This window comes from Coccinella septempunctata, chromosome 7 (assembly GCF_907165205.1).
Source record: "Coccinella septempunctata chromosome 7, icCocSept1.1, whole genome shotgun sequence".
Taxonomy (NCBI): Eukaryota; Metazoa; Arthropoda; class Insecta; order Coleoptera; family Coccinellidae; genus Coccinella; species Coccinella septempunctata.
In genome coordinates this window covers 27,957,369-27,980,848 of record NC_058195.1, presented here as the reverse complement: position 1 = coordinate 27,980,848, position 23,480 = coordinate 27,957,369, and the positions used below count along the sequence as shown (strand labels likewise).

At 34.2% G+C, this 23,480-nt stretch overlaps 2 protein-coding genes across 2 annotated transcripts; both read left to right on the top strand.

The window, feature by feature from the left end:
- The first annotated feature begins 14,046 nt into the window (after window positions 1-14,046).
- On the top strand, window positions 14,047-14,661 carry LOC123317700. The gene is made up of 3 exons (XM_044904307.1): window positions 14,047-14,322; window positions 14,400-14,582; window positions 14,645-14,661. Exons 1-3 carry the CDS (start codon window positions 14,184-14,186, stop codon window positions 14,659-14,661), a joined length of 339 nt encoding a protein of 112 aa, XP_044760242.1. The 5' UTR covers window positions 14,047-14,183.
- On the top strand, window positions 14,655-23,009 carry LOC123317699. Its single transcript, XM_044904306.1, has 3 exons — window positions 14,655-14,821; window positions 14,930-15,040; window positions 22,165-23,009. The coding sequence occupies exons 1-3, from the start codon at window positions 14,665-14,667 to the stop codon at window positions 23,007-23,009; spliced, it is 1,113 nt and encodes a 370-aa protein (XP_044760241.1). The 5' UTR covers window positions 14,655-14,664.
- The last annotated feature ends 471 nt before the right edge of the window (window positions 23,010-23,480 follow it).

The following is a 23,480-nucleotide window of genomic DNA, read 5'->3' as shown; positions in this document are numbered from 1 at the left end:
ATTATTTTTTTTTCTTCAGTCATCATCAAGTCTTCGAATAAGTTTTGATGATAGCTTCATTATTCACTTTTTTTCACGTTTTCTGCTCTGTTTCTTTGTTTCAGATATTATTTCGAAATGGGAAAGAGGATAAAGAAATTTTTATATCGATGGAAAAGAAGCCCTTCAGTTTAAAGAGCTTATTCCGTAAACAAATTTGACATCACTACACTTCTCACGGGGAGACAGGGTTTTTTTACTGAGGTTTTTCCCTAAGCTCTTGTATCATACTCCAAATTGTATGGTACCCCGTTACACTAACCTTTGCTAAAACTCATACATATGCTTCATTGTTTGATACCTAAAAATGTATTGCTGACATCCAAAAAAAAATATATATATATAATAATGATGAATTCAGATGCATACCACCCGACGATATGAATATCGACAAATGTTTATCCTTATTATTTTATTCATTGCCTCCCCGTTTAGGCATGAACTTCACTTCATTATCTATATATATTATATATATTATATTATATTATATATATATATATATAAAATATATATATATATATATATATATATATATATATATATATATATATATATATATATATATATATATATATATATATATATCTATATATATGTCAAGCGGCAGTTTCGGGGACATATTCTGGCAAGCATTGGCAGTTTCGAGGACTTTTGGTGTTTATGAGGACAGTCCTCAGAAGCCTTTTTTGTCTATCGGCAGGTTTGGGGACTGTCCCAGTAAGCACCAAATGTCCCAGAAACCTCCGATGCCTGCCAAAAAATGTGGTATGGTGGTTATGGGGACATCAGATCTAATGGTAGTTTCGGAGTCTCATTTCTTCGGAACAATATTGCTAACTGATTTGTATTATCCAAAAACCCAATGGCGTAGCGAGCTTAACTCGCGTATGGGGCATAATACCTTTTTAGCGCCCCCTCCCCCTCGACTCATTCTAAAACCATATAGGCATATAATATATTATTTTAATTATACTGGCAAATTAATGAATGAATAAAGTAAGATAAATATGATGATAGACTTAAGCAAATGTATGTGATCTTGTGATCGTCTAAAATTACTTCATTAATGTTATTTATGTTTATAAAGAAATATTAAGAAGTAAACGTATTTTCAAAACTATGAAAAAGTTAATATTTATTATTTTCAAGGAGATACAAATTCAATTATCATATGAATATATTACAGATACTTTCTAGAAAACGACTAAACATTGTATTTGTTGGGTGTCTGAGAAGTATCTGTATAGAAAAATAGACGATCCTTCAGTTTTTGTTTTCCGGAAATTTTTTTGAGTGTACAGGGTGGGCAGATTTCGATGTTTTAGCACTACAGTTTTTAAACCAGAGGAGATACACAGAATCTGATACCCCATTCTCATTCTCTTCTTCTGAGAAACTAACAATTGTAGTAGTCATTTTTGGCCACTTACTTTTGTTTTCGGGTTATAAGCAAAAATTGGAAAAATGGCGATATTGAAATGAAAAATATATCTCCGCTAATACTGATGATAAAGCTCTGAAATTGAAACATTATACAGGCACTTTTTTACTTAGAATCCAGTGGCGTGCTCGCCTTTTTAGCAGGATTTTTAATTACGGAGCTATTAACCAAAGTTATGTTTTTTTAAATGGGAACACTAGTTTTCTCTGCAATTTTTTGAAAGATTAATTTTTTCTGATTTCAAAAATATATATCATCATATGGTTTGAATCAATATAAATGATGAAAATGGTCAAAAACCATTTTTCTCAATATTTCTATGGTTTCAACTTTTGATGAGCACAGAAACATATAGCATCGTATGATTACCACTGTCTCCTTCTATAAGTCTTTTCATTATTATGAAAATTTATTAAATATATCTTAATTCAAATTTTGTGAAAATTGGTAAAAAGCATAGAAAGAATGACATTGCCGGAAGGAGACTGCTTTTGTTATAGGAAACTCTATTTTTCTGTGCTCGTCAAAAGTTGAAACCACAGAAATATTGAGAAAAAAGGTTTTTGACCATTTTATATCATTTATATTGATACAAACCATATGATGTTATATATTTTTGAAATCAGAGAAAATTAAGCTTTCAAAGAATTGCACAGAAAATTAGTGTTCCCATTTAAAAAAACATAACTTTGGGTAATAGCTTCGTAATTAAGAATCCTGCTAAAAAGGCGAGCACCCCTCTGGATTCTACGTAAAAAAAAGTGCCTGTATAATGTTTCAATTTCAGAGCTCTGACATCAGTATTAGCGGAGATATAAATTTATTTCGATATAGCCATTTTTCCAATTTTTGCTTATAACTCGAAAACAAAAGAAAGTGGCAAAAAATCACTACTACTATTGTAAGTTTCTCCGAAAAAGAGAGCGGGAATGGGGTATCAGATTTTGTATATCTCCTCTGGTTTAAAAGCTAAAGTGCTAAAACATCGAAATTTGCTTACCCTGTACATAGGCACATTAGAGTGTTATTATTATCGTTTTAAATAACATTATCATTATAATGAGGATAAATTCAGATGCATACCACCCGACGATATGAATATCGACAAGTGTTACGATCTGAATTGAGCTAGCCAATTTGTCATCGTCAAGGCCCCCAAATGGAGTACGCTCCACCGAAGAAAAGCAGATGCTGACCATGGTTTCGGCCTCATTTGGCCTCATCGACCATGGCCAGGCCGAAACCATGGTCAGCATCTGTTTTTCTTCGGTGGAGCGTACTCCATTTGGGGGCCTTGACGATGACAAATTGGCTAGCTCAATTCAGATCGTAACACTTGTCGATATTCATATCGTCGGGTGGTATGCATCTGAAATTATCCTCATTATTTTATTCATTGCCTCCCTGTTAGGCGTGATCACATTCTTCATTATCATTATAGTTTCAAAATAACAAGCGTAAGCTACGTAGCGTCAATAAAATAATAGGAATATATAAAAAAAGTGTTCTGAAAGAAGGAATGTTTGTACACTGCAAATATTTATCATAAAAATTATAACATAGCAGTAAGCCCATAGAACTACCTTGTAGGTAGATTTACCTTTACAGGCTGATTCAGTGATGATTCTTATATTCTTATATTGATTATTATCTTATTAGTTGGGGAGCCGACGATGCTAAGTCGGGATTTACTCTAGCGTCGTTGAGACCTAGTGCATTTTAAAGAATAGATGGTAGAAAGAAAAAAGGTTCTATGAGGCATGCACTTTTAGCGGTGAGGAAAGCGTCTGCAGGTTTTCAAAGATGTACAAAAAAACCATCAGGTGTACATAATCGAGCGTTTCTCTGATAATAAATTAATGTTAATCTGACAGTTTGCGTAGTGGGGCTAGCCGTACGGAAGAGTTGAAAATGGTGAAAAAATTTTTTTCCGAGTGTGTCAAATCTTTCGGGAATAAGTTAATTGGACCATAAGGAAGCTAGTTTTCAAGAGGCTGACAATTTCGAAGGTCACAGTGGTCCTTTGAAAATGCAAAAAAATCGTTACTTGTACATACTCGAGCGTGGGCCTGTTCCGATATTGCTGGTTTTACTGGCCCGCAATCGAATAACAATAGAACTCGAACGACTGGGCCAATAGGCATCGTCTCTGAAATACTGACAGTACTGTTCAGGAATATCGGAACAGACGGCGTGTCAGATTTTCATACAGATGGTTACTCTCGGTGTTGCAGGCATGTTGACCCATTAATCTGACAATAATCAAGGGGCGTTTTTTTAATCTGACAGTTTAACGATGATAACAAGGCATTTTTTCAAATATCTTCCTTCCTGTACCTCTGATCGTTTCTGTATTCCTTATGGAAGTTGTAGATAATAAAGGGCTCTCATCTGGGACCGTTGTTATTAATTATTCACATGAATAATATTATAAAAATATTTTAATCATGTAAAATACTAATGTTCGCAGATGATTTGAAAGTGTTCATGAAAATCAGGGACCCCGGTGATTGCATACGCCTTCAGAACGATATTGACTCTTTTGTTGAATTCTGCGGAAAGCCTAATCTTTTTAAAAATGAATCTGAATGTCATGTGATTACTTTCTCGAGAAAGAGGGATCGGATAATATTTCCGTACTTGTTGCTGAACTCGCCGCTGATGCGTGTGAATCATGTACGTGATTTGGGTGTTACTTTTGACTCTCGTCTCGACCCACAAATCGACAATATCGTTATAGCTTCAAACCTTATGCTTGGTTTCATATTGAGACAGAGTCGATCGTTTTCCAACTATAGATCCGCCATTACACTCTATTTTGCTTATGTGTTCAGTAAGTTGAATTTCGCCTCGATTGTGTGGAACCCTCAATATATTGATATATTACATTGACAAAAAAAAAATTAAAACAAAATGTCTACGTTTTCTGGGCTCAAGGTGTAGTCTACGGTTGAATAGAGGAGATCCTGTAAATTACGAAATAAGGCTGAAACACTTCAACATGATCAGTTCGCAAAATCGTAGAATCGAGAGTGATGTACTTTTTGCAAATAAATTATTGAATAATCAATTGCAATCGCCGTCTCTCTTATCGCGAATCAACTTTCATGCCCCATTGAGGAGATTCAAACATCTGGAAACCTTCGTCTTGCCCTTGAGGCATACAAGTAGCTCTAAAAATTCCCAATTCAAAGATTTGGTGGATGCCAATTCAAAGATTTGGTCAGAGCCATGAGAAGGTCAAAAGATGTTTGGGTGGCTATTTCAGGGGTATCTGTGCTTGATCTTTTTTTTTCTTTAGTGAGTTTGTTCTTTTTTTCGGACCCTTGTTTCGCACATGATTGTATAACAAAATATAAAGGGTAAAATTTTTTTTTCTAAATTCAAAAAATTATTTGTTTTTTTTTTATGTTCATGATGAAAAATAGCACGTAAACGCGCGATCCACAAACCGCTCGACTAAAGATACAGAGGAGCCTACGCGCGACCATATGAACATTTGTATGTGACTCCTGTATATCTTTAGTCGCGAGGTTTGTGGATCCCGCGTTTACGATAATTATCAATAAAATCTTGCTTCACAAATTGTTTTATGTAATTATTTTGAATTATTTTTGGGATCGGATTCCGGAAATTTTACACATTCGTACAGACTGAAGATATTATGGAATATTGTTATGTGAGTTGGGTAAATGATGATTTCCTTTTTGTACTGTGGAAGACCTTTTCTCGCATGTATTAAAAAGAACGTGAACAGCTAACAGCTACAGAATCAATGCAACGCAAAACAATAAACAGAACAACAAAATCTTGGGTTGAAATATATTCCCCAATTTAGCGCTCAACAACAATAAGATTAGAATCAAAAATAAAATGAATTTTAGAGGAGCTTTCAGGACTATATCGACTCCATTCACTCTTTCCTCTGAACCCCTAAATGAGAAAAGAAAATCAAAAACTTTTTCGAACACTAGACTTTCCACGCACTTTTCCGTCGCAAACGATAAACACTTATCCGTTTCGACCTACATATTCTATAGGCTTGTTCGTAGAGTGGTTCACAACGGTTGTGAACTGGACAGAGCAAGCGTAATTGGATTTTGGCTACCCTAAAATGGAATTGCGCTTGCTCTGTACAGTTCACAACCGTTGCAAACCACTCTACGAACAAACCTTATATAAACCTTAACCTGCTTATAACCAAGATTCTTACGATCTATACAACAAATAAAATAAATTATTACACCCAAAAAACTGACTTAACCTCAATATGAAACTCTCTTACACTATTCCTTGAATAGCTTTTTCCCTTTTGAGACCTAACTCGGAAAATACTTCTTAATTTCCCGATCTGCCGAATCTACTCTCGTACTTCCGACTTTTTCACTTCCGTCTTCTCGACGACTTTTGCTTCGAAATCCCGGATTCCGACCTCTTTACTTCCGTTTTCACGACGACCTTTCTCGACAACCACCCGGTTCTACCGACGACTTCCCGGTTCTACGGACGACTTCCTGGTTCTACCGACGACCTCCTTTTCCTTCCCTTTTTTGGCTCCTATTATCATTCCCCTTCTTAGACCGACAACCCAAATTTCTTCTCCACTTCACGTGGGTGGATCCCCAAGTTTTCCACGACGGTCTAACCTTGCATTTTTCTGCACTAATTGAACTAGCCAGTTAACTCTCAAGAGCGTACTTATTCTTACAACGCCGAATTAATTAACTCAACGAATATCGAATTGATATATGAGGGGTTCAGAGCTGAAGTGAACCAAGTCCATTCAGCCTAGTTTTGAGAGCATTCAAAATTGACACAACTATGTTTCCAATTCGTACGATTAAATTAAGTACATAAACGGCTGTACAAAATTCAAATAACCGTCGATAAGTGCATAGATTCACGTATAATAAGTCTATAGATCAATGGTTTTTCACAATACCAACCTGAATTCCGCAACACAAAATCTGAACTTATGGGCTATTACCAACTTAAATTCGATTTTCCACAGCAACCCGAGATATCAATCATTCTTGAATGGACTATATATGTTCTTATGGGCGAGTCATCGTCTAAACTAAACCATTTTCCTTTTAACTTAAAACCTGCTTCATGTCCGATATGAAACTCCACTTCTTCCGATTTGAAAAATATCATTCATACATACGTCATCGAAACCTTTATTATGAAGCATTTAATTATCTGGGACGCTGTGAACCCGAGGAAAAATTGCCTTGCCAATATTCTACATAAGCGCGTTTTACGAAAAAACACAATAATAAATATTGCTATTTATCACAAATAGTTTACCGTGGATCCTTTTCATATACATAGAAGATTCTTTTCAGTCAGAGTATGAATTTAAGCTGAAAAATTAACGGCATGTAAACAATTATTAACATTACTTTTTCCAGAATTCCGTCTGCATACTGTTAATTATCCAGCTCAAAATTTTGTTTTTGTCGGATAATTAACTTCAGGACGGTTTATTGAAAAAAATTAAATCAACTATTTGTTGTTGTTGTTCCTACAGTTGAGTCATGTTATTGATTAATTTTTTTTCATTTTCGTGAATATAATAGGCACCTGATATGTTCCTGAATTACAGTTTGCGTTTCTACAAATAGTCAAATTCACATAAAACAAAGTGTTCCCACATTTATGATAAATGAATAATTATGTACACAGGGTGTACATTATTATTTGAGTTTTCTTCTATGAGAGGTCATAACAATAATATGACAACCTTTTACAGACATGACATGGTTTTTTTACTGAGGTTTTTCCCTAAGCTCTTGTATCATACACCAATTTGTATGGTACCCCGTTACGCTAACCTCTGCTAAAACTGTATCTCATACACATGCTATAATTATTGTTTGCTGTTCAAGATTGTAATGCTCTATAGAGCATCATCAAAAGAATATATATATATATATATACAGACATGACATGAAATGACATGAATATTTTTTTAGGCATAACTGTTTTTTAGGTATATTCCGGATATTTTATGAATAAATTTCCTTCTCATATGTACTCGTGAGGCTCAATGGACAAGAAATCCGTACACCCCGAGGTACACCCGGTGTGCTTTGTTTCTTACATGAAGAGGTCATTACAACGGTGAGAAAACCTCATATAAGCAGCTTTATGACGAATTGGTTCATTTCCAAATATGCTGAGATATTCACGAGAGGATTCAGATTTCACAAAATAAACACGGGTTGTTCTTCAATAAATTGAGCTTGATGTATTTTATTGGAGAACATTGTCATTAGGTCCATTTTTTTGAATAATTATGAAATTATGGTCGTAGACAGGTAGAGGTAAGGTTGGGCACAACCTCTCCCCACCCCGGTACTGAAATAGTAACCATAAAATAAAATTGAGCTCCCAGGCCCCTCCTCAGTACATATATATGGAGAAATAATATATGTCGTCGTAGAACAACACCCTGTGCATCTAGCATGTATCGGTTTCGAAGTAAATAAAATTCAGACTTCAAAGTCGGCATTTAAGGAAAAATATTTTTAAGATATTATGTGTCCCTTCTACCCCTTCGTAGGAATGAGTTCCATATTATTAATAATTTTTGAATAATTCAAGATATTCTTTGTTTTACGCAACTTGCATACTATGAAAACCAATGTGCACATAGAAGCTCCCTTGGACACAGCTAGGAAGGGCTTCACGAAAGCAAGCGCAATTTTGTCATAAATCAGATACATATGTCAAGACGACTGCTTTTATTCGAAAGAGCCAAAAAGTGTTTTGATAACTACACAGGTGGCCATTTGAAGGTATTCAAATTGGTTAATTTTCCTACCGATTCGTCAGATTTGAATATTGAAAGAAGAGAATTCGGTTTCCATAAAATGAAATTGTTTACTGCTCTTTCATACTTCTGTGAGAAGTCATCTTACAAGGCAGAAATGAATAATAATAATTATATTTCACTTGAAATACCGAGTACATATTATCTTTATATATAGGTTGAGTTAGATCGAAATGCTCATAATCTGATGGTTGATATTATACAGGGTGATTCACTGCGGAGGCGTATTAGATGAAATAGTAGCATTATTAATGGCCTTCTTGAAGCCGAAAGCAAACAAAAAATTGACAGTGTCGTTTTCGAATTTTTTCATAAAATATAGTTATTTGTAATGAAATATCCTATATTTTATCATGTATTTCGGTTCGTTATAACATTCTCAACAACAAAGCTTTCTTCATAAAGTTGAAAATGAGCGACTTATGTGGAAATAAATTTCATTCACTAATACAAAAAATTTCTTTGTTTTGGCAAATAAAACCTCATAACTAGCTGTATTTATTTTGGACAATCATGAGGTTTTATTCGCCAAAACAAAGAAATTTTTGGTACTAGTGAATGGAATAAATATTTTCACATAAGTAGCTCATTTTCAACTTTCTGGAGGAAGGTGATTTCAGCTTTGTTGTTGAGAATGTTATTACGACTTCAAATGCGCATGTTGAAATACAGGGTGTTCCATAAAAAAAATCATTTTATGAAATATTTTGAAAACGCGACTGTCAATTTTTGTTCTGTTTTTGGCATCGAGAAAGCCATTAAAAATGCTACTAGTTTGCCCATTCGTATTCGTAACATTAATAATAACGTTGTTGGCAATGGTGGCGACTTAATATGGAACACCCTGTATAATGAAAACATCAAACCCAAACAAATAAAACTCAATGCATTACTCAAATGCGAGGTTAGTAATTTGGCCGCTAGGGGGCATTTAGAATTTTGGATTCGGGAATAAAAAATAAGTGTTTGTTGTTATATGTAAAGGTAAAGGCTTTGCCATTTCTTGGTCTCCGAAGTCTATGTATCCATTTCATATTCTTTAATGAGGGGGACATACAGTCAACGCATGAAGCTTTTGTAAAGATTTTCGGGATTCAAGCTGGACCTTCAAATTATCTATAATTTGTTTTGGAAGTCCTTCAATCGTCATTGATGCAACTGGATGGAACATCAAAAACACTTCCCAAATCTTTAAATTTTGCTCGTAATATTATAATATCTATATATTATTATTATAATATGTTACTATTATGAGAAATATTTTTACAGTTATCAGTTTCTGGAATAATATAGAACGAATTCATTTGATTATTGAATAGAATTTCGATTATCAATACGTTCTCAAATTAAAAATTGGCATATTCCACATAAATCATGAAAATATTTCATAATTTCGAACGGATCATTTCAATTTGCCATACTGAGGGGAGTTCGCCCAAAGTTTATGTGGCGTTGTTAGGTGGGTCGAGAAAAATGCAAACTCCTTTAAGACCAAATAATCTCTCACGAATTGATAACCGTGTAACTCTTCTCCGAGAACGATACGATCGTTTAAAACATACGCCTTTTTCTATTTCCGAATAGAAATGTTCGAAAAAAGCCTAAGAAAATGGTAAATTTTGACGTCTTTCATCGTAATTCACAACCACTGACAGTTGTCGTGAAATGGATCATTCTATTTCGCTATCGGGGGGGAGGTCGCCCAACCAAAGTTCGTATGTCATCATATTATTATGAGAAATATTCTTATATTTATCAGTTTCCTTTATAATATAGAACGAATTCCATTGATTATTATTGAATAGAATTTCGATTATTAATACGTTCTCAAATATAAAATTGGCATATTCCACATCAATCTTGAAAATATTTCATAATTTGCAACGGATCATTTCATTTTGCCACTGAGGGAAGTTCGCCCAAAGTTCAAGCGGCATTGTGAGTTGGGTCGAGAAAAATGCAAAGACCAAATAATCTCTCATGAATTGACAGCTGCGTGTAATATAAATCTTCTCCGAGAACGATACGTTCAAAACATACGCTTCTTTCTATTTCCGAACAGAAATGTTCGAAAAAAACGTAAGAGAATGGTGAATTTTGACGTCTTTCATCGTAATTTTCAGCCACTGACAGTTGTCGTGAAATGGATCATTCTATTTCGCTATCGAGGGGAGGTCGCCCAACGTTCGTAGGTCATATTATTATAAGAAACATTTTTTTAAAGTAATCAGTTTTTGCTATAATATAGAACGAATTCAATTGATTATTGAATAGAATTTCGATTATTATAACGAAGCGCCGTAAGGTTTATACCTCGGAATCCAAGGAACATTTATTTATTTATTTATTCATTTACTTCCACACCAACCCCTATAACTATGGTACATAATTACAAATGTAGAACAAAAAAACTTAATCTAGAAAAAACAAATCCCACAGGATTTTCAAACAGTCATTAAATATATCCACATCGTTTTCCGATAAAAACTCATTACATCCACCTGGTTTTAAAAACTGAAATGAATGAAAGAAGTGAATTTTTGCGGCAAATTATTCTTTGTACTTTTTTTGACGAAGTTTACCGAAAAATAATTGTTGCTTCTTATTATTTATTTATTCATAAAGAATCTAAATTGCTGAATCAGTAGAATTGAAATAACCCTCAGAAGTAGTTTGGGCGATTGAATTTGAGCAAATATGTGTTGAAAAGTTTTTTGTAAAATCAATAGTTTTCGAGTTATTTCCGATTGGAACCTAAGATTTTACACCTAAAACGGGTTTTCACGAATAACTGAAAAACTATGAGCTATATCGAGAAACTACCAAATTGTAGCTTATAAAAAAAACGGTTTTCACGAATAGCTGAAAAACTATGAGCTATATCGAGAAACTACCAAATTGTAGCTTATAAAAAAACACAAACTAGCTGTTCACGAACTATCTGCATGCAATGTGAACCGAGATATGATTTATCTATATTGAGTATGAAACTACTATACTGAATGTTCAACGTTCAGCATCAAATAGCAGAAAAACAAAGACAAATTCAGGAAAAATTTATAGGACCTTTTTCGAAGTACTTGAGAAGAGATTCCAAATTAACTTCATCAAAAATGAATTGTAGAAATATTGACGGAGCTTTGACATTCAAAACTTCAACATCGTTATTTTTCAGCATAAATTTTTTTCAGAATTTCCCCGCCATTACCACCAATATCAAAAATAGACGGCATCCCTTTCCATTTCCTAGCACTTGAGTACTGTCAAGGTTATCCAGAAGTTTGGACCATCTTGTACATCCGGTTTGGAAAAAAAAGGGAATGAAGTGAGAAGAAATTTCCAGAGTTGAGCAAAAAATTCAATTATTTCTCAAATTACTCAGAAAATAAAGCATATATACGAAAACATAGCAAGAATTCAAAAATGAAGTATTTTCAATTTCCTATAAAACGGTTTTCGTCTGTTCCATGTAGCATCAAAAATTACTGAGTTATGAAAGAACGTATAAAGTTTGCATGTTACAGTAAAAGTTCACTCTTCCTATCCATTTGAAGATAATACTTTTGAAAGTGAAGGGCTTGAAGAATTTGTTTCTTCGCGGAAGCTCATAGCTTCAGAAAATTTCTACAAAATGGTCCAAACACTGATTGCATACCTCGAAAATGACCTAGATGTAGTTTTTCATGGATGTGATGAATCTTCTCCGAACTCTAAATTTTACCCACATTTTCCAGTTTCTTCATTGCCATAAAAATACCAGAAATTCAAAGAAACCAATTTTAAAAGTAAGTTGAACTCCCACAAATATAAATATATTTTATATATACCATTTTTTATTCTCCGTATTTTCTCGTATAAAAGGTTTTCGAATAATGTATTCAAAAATAAAAAATTATCTGTGATATTTCTGAAAATTTGGTACTATGGCTGAATGCAACTTTGTTTAAAAGATCCACAGACGTGTAGTCTCATAGATTAAGCAAAGAGTTGTTACTCTTTGCATAAGGCTTGTTATTCTGAATCCATAGACATAGAGACTCTATGTCTATGTCTGAATCATAGGATCTCATTAAATAAAAGGCATTCAAGGTCAGTGCCCTGGTCGAATTCATCATGGCGTAACTTTTTTTTTGACATGCGAAAATATTTCACGAGTATATTTCCTTTCATACCTAACACGAATATGAAAACAGAGTCGAAAAATATCGAACCGTTTGTTAACTGCCGCCTTCCAAATATCTCGTAGGAACCTCTGACATAATCAAAAGAATAAAACTGGTTGGGTTTCGAGGCCCAGAATTTTTAAATTGAACTGTTGAAATATTTCAGATGGTTATATGTATGAGTTTATAAAAAAATTTTTTTTTTCAATGAAACTTTGTTGTGAGTCGAACTCTAAAATTTGAGGTATTACCCTCACCTATTGAATGTAAATTGAAACCCATCTAGGGATATTAACTTTCGTTACTGAGCAACGGTGATTCACAGAAAAAAAATAGTTTCAAGGAACTTGCAAAATAACATTCAAATGCAGTGAAAAATTCTGTGAATCATCGTTACTTAGTAACGAAAGTTAATATCCTTGGAGCACTTTCAAATTCACATTCAATAGGTAAGGGTAGTACCTCAAATTCGAGAGTTCGACTCCCAACAAAGTTTCATCGAAAAATTTTTTTTTTTATAAATTCATATTTTCGTCTGGAATATTTTGACAGCTCAGTGTAAAAATTCTGGGCCTCAAAGCCCAACGAGTTTTTTTTAACTATAATAGAGGTTCCTACGGGATATTTGGAAGGCTGCAGTAAAGGAACGGTTTGATATTTTTATATTCTGTTTTCATATTCATGTAAGGTATAAAAGAAAGTGCTACACTCCTGAAATATTACAACCATTTCGGGTGAAATTTTTTTTTCGCGGTAAACATGTAAGAAAAAAAGTTGTGTTCGATTTATTGAAAAGTTTTTCACAGAAATTCGTAGAAAATCGAGTTCATTCAGAAATTGAAATTCAATTTGGCAACCGAGAAAAAATTCACGAACATTGCAGGTTTTCCGCCCTTTTGTAAATTTGTTTTTGGAGTTCTTCACCTTTTCTGAATTGAGCATCCAAAAATACTGAGATGTGACCAGAAACCGTTACTTTAAAGTTTATAGATAACTGACCACACTCATCAGAATATTACTCAAAAATGACATTGAACATCCTGTATCTCGCTTATGCGTCGAAAACGGGGTATATGTCATATGGCAAAAGTGATTCTTCCGGTGTCATCTACAGACCATATATGTATGTCCAGTTTATGATGATGATGAAACACCCAGGATGCACGCTTTGGAGCGTGCAGGTGTCCAGTTCGCAAGACGTGCATATTGACAAACGTCGTAAAATGGGATTTTTATTGCACTTGCATTAGCCTAGCGAAATATTAGACGTAGGTGAAAAATCCATTCCAAACATAGGGATTAATGTTAAATTCGAATGAGCTGAGAGTCTAGTGGAACAGTGGAAGAATCGAAACCTCTTTGCGAGTCGATAACAAACAGAGGACTGGCCTGTTGGAATATTCTTTTGAATGTCAGCAATACATTTTTTTTGTTATTAAAGGTATGGTATAAGTTATATACAAGGGTTGACGAAGTCACGCAGGAACGTTGGAATTAGCGGACAGTCATAAAACGCCAAATGTTTGAATTCTGATAGAAACATGAAAAAAAAAGGGAAGAGCCATCTAAACCTACCAATAGGAATTTTTTTCATGTGTTTATGAAACGGAATGTACACGTATATAAAAGGAGAAATTCGCAAAACTTTTTCATTTCTCGTTCGAATATTCAAGTGTGATATACGAAATAAAACTTGGTGAAGATGTATTTTCTTGTGAAATTTGACGACGGTGTTCAATACATTTGTGATGAAAAGAAAATATCGAATAGGGATGGAGAGAAGTGTAATGTGAAATACCGAAATGGTGCTCGATATCCCGCCAAAATTTTAGCTTCAAATGGTAAGTAGTGTTGATTTGTTTATCGATATTATACTAGTTTTGAATGATTGAAATCTATTTTGAATAATTCATCACAGATGATCTCAATTGCCTTGAGCACTTGATGAATAAAGAGGACACTTCTGAGAATGAAGTGGAAAATTTGTCCCGTGAAGAGGAAACAATTTCGAGCCTTTTACCACTGACGGAGTTCAACTCTGATGATAATCCTTCTTATGCCAACGCAAACAATGGTCGAAAAAATCCGATTGTTCTTATAAGTGATGAATACATACTACTTGACATTTCAACTACAAATGCAGAAAATGTATCTGAAGGTGAGCCTTTCATATTTCATGATGTATGCAGAATACAATTTTTTTTATTGGTTTTTTCTCTGTTACAGTAAAACCATCTCATTGGTACCCCAATGAAAATACTTCTGGACAATGCAAATCATCATCAAGCAGTAATGAATCGGAGAATGCTGGTGCATTACCTACACAGGACAGCTCAAGCGGTGAGTAAGATTTCAAACAAAGTATTCAATACTTATGATCCTTATCAATTTGGAATACTTGAAACAAATTTAAATTTGAATTTTTTCATTATATTTTTGTAATAACAGGTGAATCACCGCATCGATACCCGAGCGAAAATACTTCTGGACAATGCGAGTTACCATCAACCATTAATGAATTGGAGAATGGTGCATTAAATACACAGGACAACTCTAGCGGTGAGTAGCACTTTTATTTACCGATAGTAATCACGCTGCTTGGACATGTGAGATATATGTGTGAAATTGGCCCAGCACTTTTCGTTTTCCAGAAGAAAAACTTGTGCTGCTTTGCGCCGTTGAAATTTTTTTTTATTCCACACGGTTCTCAAAATATTTCACAGAATGTATAGAATGGGCCAGCCCAGCACTTTTCGAAAAATTAGTTTTTGCGATTGAAACAGGTTATGCTATGTATGTAAGTATGTACTGTGTTGTGCCGTCGAATTTTCGCGAAGGTCCCTCTCATCTCCCGGAAAATCGAAAATGAAGAAAAAAAAAAGTCATTCCAGCAGTTTTGTTTATCTTCTCATAAATGAGTGGAGAAATTTATGCGGACTTGTGCCGCGAATATTTCCTCGAAAATTCGTCGGATTTTCCGGGAAATCTTGAAATTGAAAAAAAAGTTCGGCAAGGTCCTAACTCTCGAAAGCCGCAATATCATACTAAACTAATTTTTTGAATATTACCCTATTCTTGAGAATTCTAATAAGCGAAGTATTGGAAAAATTTCTGGATGATTTGCCAATCCATTGTATTAATAATCGTTGGTTTCAAATGGATGGAGCGCCAGCTCATGGAAATATAGGTCCTTTTCTTTTAGCTGCTAGATCGCCGGATCTCACTACTCTAGATTATCATTTATGGAAAATTTGTTTATAATGATCATATTATGAATTACCTGAATCTGAAAATTAAATATGTTGCGGCTTTCGATAGTTAGTTCCCTGCAGAAATTCGTAGATCAACACAATCCGTCTTTTGAAATACCCCGATGAAAACGGTGAACATATCAAACATTTGTGCGAAATTTTAAACAGATCCAGTGTACAGGGTGGGCAAAATTTGTTGTCTACTGAGGGGATCTCGGGAAATATAGCAGTTAGAAGGAAACGGATGTCAAATTGTCGAGCTCTTTTTTCCTGACTAATCCAGATCTGGTAACGACTACCTCCTTATTGTCTTATTATTCAATAGTGAAACAGAAAGCAGAAAAAGTTCCTATTTTATTCTCATGAAATATTCAGGTGAATATATGATATACATACATTTTTGAAATTAGCAAAAAATTTGCAGTAAGATGAAAGGACTTTCAACTATAGTTCACATTTGAAAAATCAGAAATCTCTTTCATATCTGCAAAATGGCTGGATAGAAGAAATTAATAAAATCATATTCAAATTACTCCTAAAAAAAGTGCCTGTAGAATGTCATGATGATTATTGAGTACTAATTCAAAAAAGCGTGTAATTCACCATTATTGAAAATGACAATTTCTCAAAATGTAGAAATGATAGACAAATTCTGTTTTCAGATTAGGATGAATCAGGAAAAACGAGCTCGAAAATGTATTATCTGTTTTCTTTTAGCTGCTATAGTTCTCTAAATCGCCTCTGTAAACAACGAATGTTGCCATCCTGTTCATTTCTGTACATGTAAACATCTAATAGCTTACTTATTTATATTTTATTATTATTTGATTGAGTCGAATCAGATTCCTTAGTTTACTAATTAGTTTGGTTGAATATCTTTTAGCGACAAGCAATAAGAGACCAGATGGTAATATGAATTTATCACAAAAAAATTTTTTTCGATGAAACTTTGTCGGGAGTCGAACTCGCGACTTTAAACTTTGCTTTTTTCCCAACTTCCGCAACCTCCCACGCCCGCACACACCGCTACTTGACCAGCTGACGGTCGGTTTCGTTATTAGCAATGTGACTACAACATACGGTATGAAATTCCTTGAAAAAAAGCCGCTGCCTCCTGGACTACATACACAACAAACGACTTGTCAAGCTTTGCATAGCGTCATAAATGAATCTGAAGTGTATTGCGATAACAGGGTTACCAGAATTCAATTTTCAGAAGAAATTTCTCGTAAATTAAGAATGTTACTGCTTCCGACTCGATCTTCTTGATACAGATACAGACAGATTCGTGACTCTTAGTTTAAGTTTACCATTGATCTCAAAATTTTACATATGTACATAGAAGATACGTTTCAGTTATAGTATAAAATTAAACTGAAAAATTAAGGGCATGTAAACAATTATTAACATTACTTTTTCCAGAATTCTGTCTGCATACTGTTGAGTTTTCAGCTCAAAATTGAATTTTCGTCCGAAAATTAACTGGGACTTTCTTCAGGATGGTTGTTATTGATTAATATTTTAATTTCATTTCCGTTAATTCAGGGTGGTCCAGATCGTAACCAAGAAATTTTAACCACGTAGTCTACATAAAAATAAGCCCTAGTTTGTCATATAAACATATGTCGAGAAATGTTTCCTCTCCGAGATACGGGGTGTTGAAATCATAGAAAAAAAATGTTTTTTATTGATAACTTTCACACTGCTTGAAATATTTTTATGAAATTTGAAACATAGGTTTTGAGCGTCAAGGAGCACTTTTTGCATTATATAATTTCTTTTCTTTTCTACCAGTGGCGTCCGTACTGCAGCGAGACTGAATATTTTCAGATAAAAAAATGATACTCCACTGATTTTTCAGACAATAAAAATTACTATTTAAATACCTATTTAATTTGGAGCAAATTCGGTGTCCTGACTTTTTGTTGTATGAGGCACCGTTTCCGGTCAAAAAAATAAAACACATTCTCATGCATGAAGAAATCGCCAAAATTTGATATGGTAGGTACATAATGATAATAAGGCTATTTTTGCTATATCAAATTTTGGCGATTTCTTCATGCATGAAAATGTGTTTTATTTTTTTAATCGGAAACGGTGCCTCATACAGCAAAAAGTCAAGAGACCCAATTTGCTTCAAATTAAATAAGGATTTGAATAGTAATTTTTATTGTCTGAAAAACCAGTGGCGTATAATTTTTTATCTGAAAATATTCAGTCTCGCTGCAGTACGGACGCCACTGGTAGAATAGACAAGAAATTATATTACGCAAAAAGTGCTCCTTGACGCTCAAAACCTATGTCTCAAATTTCCCAAAAATATTTCAAGCAGTGTGAAAGTAATTAATAAAAAACATTTTTTTTCTATGATTTCAACACTCCGTATCTCGGATAGGAAACATTTCTCGACATATGTTTATATGACAAATTAGGGCTTATTTTTGATAATACGTGGTTGAAATTTCTTGGTTACGATCTGGAACACCCTGTATAATAAAACCTGATGACGCTTATGAGATTTAGCAAAGTGCTAGATCTAAAGTATTTTCACCCATTCCTGGAACTTGTTCGATAATGATTTACTGTTTAGGTTTTACAAAAATCACACAAATTTACTGAGAAAAGGATCCATCATGCTCATTGAAGTATGAAATGGAGGAATCTCACATAATTATCCCTTAGTATCACACTTCCTTCTAAACTATAAATTCGGAAACATTTTACAACTACAAACGTCCGAATTTCCAAACTCCCAATACATCAACCTAATAGTACAAATCAAAGATTTATAATCTATCTATAATCTTTGGTACAAATAAAGAATTCCATTCCTGTAAACCAATCGTCATGTCATAGCGACACTGAAGTCGGTGCAAAAATAGTAATCAATTGCCCGACCAAAATGGAATTTTGTGTTCAACTGTTGAACTATTGTGTGACTCTCGTATTCCATACAAAAAATTCAGTAATAAACAATGGTAATCTTCTTTAGTCATTAGCTATACACGATCAATTTACGAGATTTCTCTACTGAAAACTGAATTCTGGCAACATTGTTATCGCAATACACTTCAGATAATTTATGACGCTATGCACATCTTGACAAGTCGTTTGTTGTGTATGGAGGGTTGCGATCCTCAACGTTATGAACATAAGGCCTGTTGCCATATATACTGATTTTGAAATAATCTACTGATTTTTCTAATATCCGCCATTTAAAGGAGAAGTTGAAAGTTTTTTCTCAAAATCTCAACGGCACAAATCAGCACAAATGTAGCTCAACTATATAATAAAATGAAAGAACTGAAAGACACGAAAGTGCCGGGCTGACTTTTTTCCAAAATCTCAGTTTTTCGGAAAACTAGAAGTATTTCCGTGAAAATTTCAACGGCACAATTTTTCACATATGTTTTCATTGGGAAAAAAGTGCTGGGCCAACTTTTTTTTCAACTTCAAGATTTCCCGGAAAATCCGACGAATTTTCGAGAAAATATTTATGACACAAGTCAGCACAAATGTAGCACAAATTTTTCCACTCCTTTATGAGAAGAATAAACAAAAGTGCTGGGCTAACTTTTTTCTTCGTTTTCGATTTTCCGGGAGATAAGAGGGACCTTCGCGGACCGTTTTCGACGCATAAAGCGGTGAACACATATGAGCGGCCGCGGCCGCGATCACGATCACGATCGTGAGACATCCCGACTGAACGTCACTTTATCGCTGAACAGAGCGTGATATTATGTGCGGAATATGACATTTGCATGGGACGTTTCTCGATCGTGATCGTGATCGTGGCCGCGGCCGCTCATATGTGTTCACCGCTTTAGCCAGGTACAGGGTGTTCAACGTCGTATTTGAGCAATATTCTTATGAGTGTGGGCAGTTATGTATAAACCTCAGAGTAACGGTTTCTGGTCACATCGGAGTATTTCTGAGTGTTCCATTCAGAAAAGATGAAGAACTCAGAAAAAAATTTTCAAAATGGCGGAAAACTTTCAATGTTCGTGATTATTTTTTCGGTTTCGGTTGCCAAATTGAATTTCATTTTCTGAATGAACCCGATATTCTTAGAATTTGCGTGAAAAAATGTTTTCATAAATCGAACACAATTTTTTTTTACATGTCTACAGCGAAAAAAAAATTTCATCGAAATTGTTGAAATATTTCCCTATTGTACTTTCTTCATACCTAGCACAAATATGGAAACAGAATCAAAAAATATCAAAAAGTTTCTTTACTGCAGCCGTCCAAATATATCATAGGAACCTCTTTTATAGTTAAAAAAAACTGGTTGGGCTTTGAGGCCAAACATTTTAACATTGAGCTGTCAAAACATTCCAGGTGGTACTATGAATTTATCACAAAAAAAATTTTCGCCAATTCACAGAATTTCAGAGTGCATTCGAATTACTTGGTGATGAAAATTCATATCCTTCGATTAGTTTCAATTTACATTCCACAGGTGAGGGACATAGCACAAAGTTGCGAGTTCGCCTCCCAACAAAGTTTAATCGAAAATTTTTTTTGTGATAAATTTATATTACTATCTGAAATGTTTCGACAGCTCAATGTAAAAATTTTGGTCCTCAAATCCCAACCAGTTTTTTTTTAATTATGATATTTGGACGGCTGCAGTAAAGAAACGGTTTGATATTTTTCGATTCTCTTTCCATACTGGTGTTAGGTATAAAAAGAAGTACAATCGGGAAACATTTCAACAATTTCGGGTGAAATTTTTTTTTCGCTATGGACATGTAAAAAAAATTGTGTTCGATTTATGGAGAAAAATTTTTACGGAAATAATTCGAAAATTGTATTCTTTCAGAAAATGAAATTCAATTTGAAAATCGAAAAAAAATCACAAATATTGAAGGTTTTCCGCCATTTTGAATTTTTTTTTCGGGGTTCTTCATCTTTTATGAATTGAGCACTCAAAAATACTCCAATGAGACCAAAAACCGTTACTTCGAAGTTCATATATAACTGTCCACATTCATTAGAATATTGCTCAAATACGATTATGCGTCGAAAACGAGGTGTCATAAGGCAAAAGTGATTTTCCCGTCGTCATTCACCCACCATATATGTTTGTCCAGTTTATAATGAAACACTCTATATACGCTCATCCGTTTTTTCCGATGAAATTTGTCTTTATTTGGTCATCCCCTTTGAATGAGTCAATTTAAATTATTGAAATAATGTTAACAAATACTAGCCTCATTCAGATAATCCCTCCAACGCACGAATCTTTATATTGAGGTACGCACGGAATATACAGGATGGGCTTTTTAAAACGAAACAGACGAGATAACGGGCGCAATATATTTATTTCGAAAAAATGCTCGGACACGTCGATTTTTACTCCGAGGGGACAACTTTTAAGGTCAAATTCACAACTAGCTCTTCAACCCTTAGGGTTAGAACACTAACCCCTAAATTTTGAATAGGAAAGATAGGGTGAGAGATACTTCATTTGAAAGGCCTTTTCATCCTGAATTCAGCGTATTAATTTTTTTTCCATTTAATGCATTCGTTTTCGAGATATTCAATTTTGAATTTTATACAGTACCAGTCATTCCGCTAACCATGATATGTGAAATCATGAATTATTTGACTAATTCATTCTGTGGTTACGATCGTATTCGTTAATTGTCAACATTAGACAACGAAATAATTATTATTGGTAATTATATTCTTCAACAATTAAGGTGAAAATGGTTTATTCTTTTTCAGAAAGAGTTGAAATTATTTCTTTATTGCATTTATTTATTTAATTTATTTAATGCTTACAAGGAATACAAACTTTCTACAGATGTGCTTTTTTGGGTGAAATCAATTGAATAAATCTGCTGTACGATTCCCGCATTGCTCATTCTCGAAAAATAAAGAAATAATTTCAATTCTTTCAGAAAAAGAATAAACCGTTTTCACCTTAATTGTTGAAGAAAGTAATTACCAATAATAATTATCTCGTTGTCTAATGTTGACAATTAACGGTTACCATCGTAATCACAGAATGAATTAGTTAAATAATTGATGATTTCACATAGCATGGTTGGCGGAATGACTGGTACTGTACGAAATTCAAAATGAAATATCTCGAAAACGAATGCATTAAAGTAGAAAAAAATTAATACGCTGAATTCAGGATAAAAAGGCCATTTAAATGAGGTATCACTCACCCTATCGTTCCCATTCAAAATTTAGGGGTTGGTGTTTTAACACTAAGCTTTGAAGCGATATAGTTGTGAATTTGACCTTAAAAGTTGTCCCCCTCGAAGTAAAAATCGACATGTCCGAGCATTTTTTCGAAATAAATTCATTGCGCCCGTTATCTCGTCTGTTTCGTTTTAAAAAGCCTACCCTGTATATCTACTTAAAAAAATAAAAAAAAAATTCTTGATTATAGTTAATGTGCGAATTTTTTCACAGATGATGATTTCGCGGATACGTTTGGAGATGACACTCATGAAGATAGTGAGTACCTAGGTTCGCTATCTGATTCATCTTCTTCGAGTTCTGAATTTGAGAAGGACTCTTCTACACCGAAACGTAAAGAGAATTCTACAAATGTTAGAACAACTCCCAACGATGACACCAGACGTTCCTTGGAAATATCGTTGACGGCCAATGAATATGGAAAATCGTCAAAGGATGATAATGATATGTTCGTTCGTACTAGTGAAGCTACAAGAAATCCTAAAAATAAAAAGCTCTATTGTATGTTTTGTGGAAAATTCCAAAGTAAATTCGCTAGGCACATTGAATTGGTGCATTCGAATGAGACAGAGGTTAAAAAATTTATAAAATTGAAGAAAGGTTGTACTGAGAGGAGAAATATCATCGAGACCATAAGAAAAAGATCTCAATTTTTTTACAATACAAACCACAACGTCAACGATGGTGAATTGATAGTAAGTCGAAGGCCTGGTAAGAAATTGAACAAGACAGCATCAGATTATATTGCATGTCAGAATTGTAAGGGTTTCTACACGAAGAACAATATTAGACATCATGCAAAAAAATGTTTCAACTATGATGGCTCCAGAAGCCGAACAGTTATGGTGATGGGGCGAAAGGTATTAGGAAGAATCCATTCCGATGCATCCGATATCTTGCGAAAAGCTATATTTCCTGTTCTAAGAGAGGATGATGTTATCAAGTCTATCCGATATGATAGACTTATAATTCTGTATGGAAATAAAATGTGCTGCAAGTATCGCTTGCAACACCAGCACGATATGATAAGGGCGCAATTGAGAGAGGAAGATTCCTAATCAGCTTGAAGTCCATTAATAGAGAAATAGTGGAACTGGAGGATTTATATGTTCCAAATCATTTTGATGATGCTATTTCGGCCATAAATATTGTAGCCGGTTTGGACCCGAACACCCTTATGTATAGGGCACCATCAACGGCGTATACTCTTGGCTCTTTAATTAAAAAATGTGGAAACATTCATGTAAGTGAATGCATTAAAAAAAAGGAAACTGAGAAGAAACAAACTGCGGAAGATTTCCTTAAACTACTGGCCGAGGATATTGGAGTGACAGTGAATAAAACTGTAGAGGAAACACAGACAAGAAATGCGAGGAGGAAAGTCTTTGCAATGCCTTCAACGGAAGACATTAAAACTTTTAATACTTATTTGAGAGAAAGGAGGCAACTCGCTCTCAATGAATTACAGACAAAATTCAGCCCGGACTCTTGGTTGGCACTGGCAGAGTCAACTCTAACTTCGGTTCATG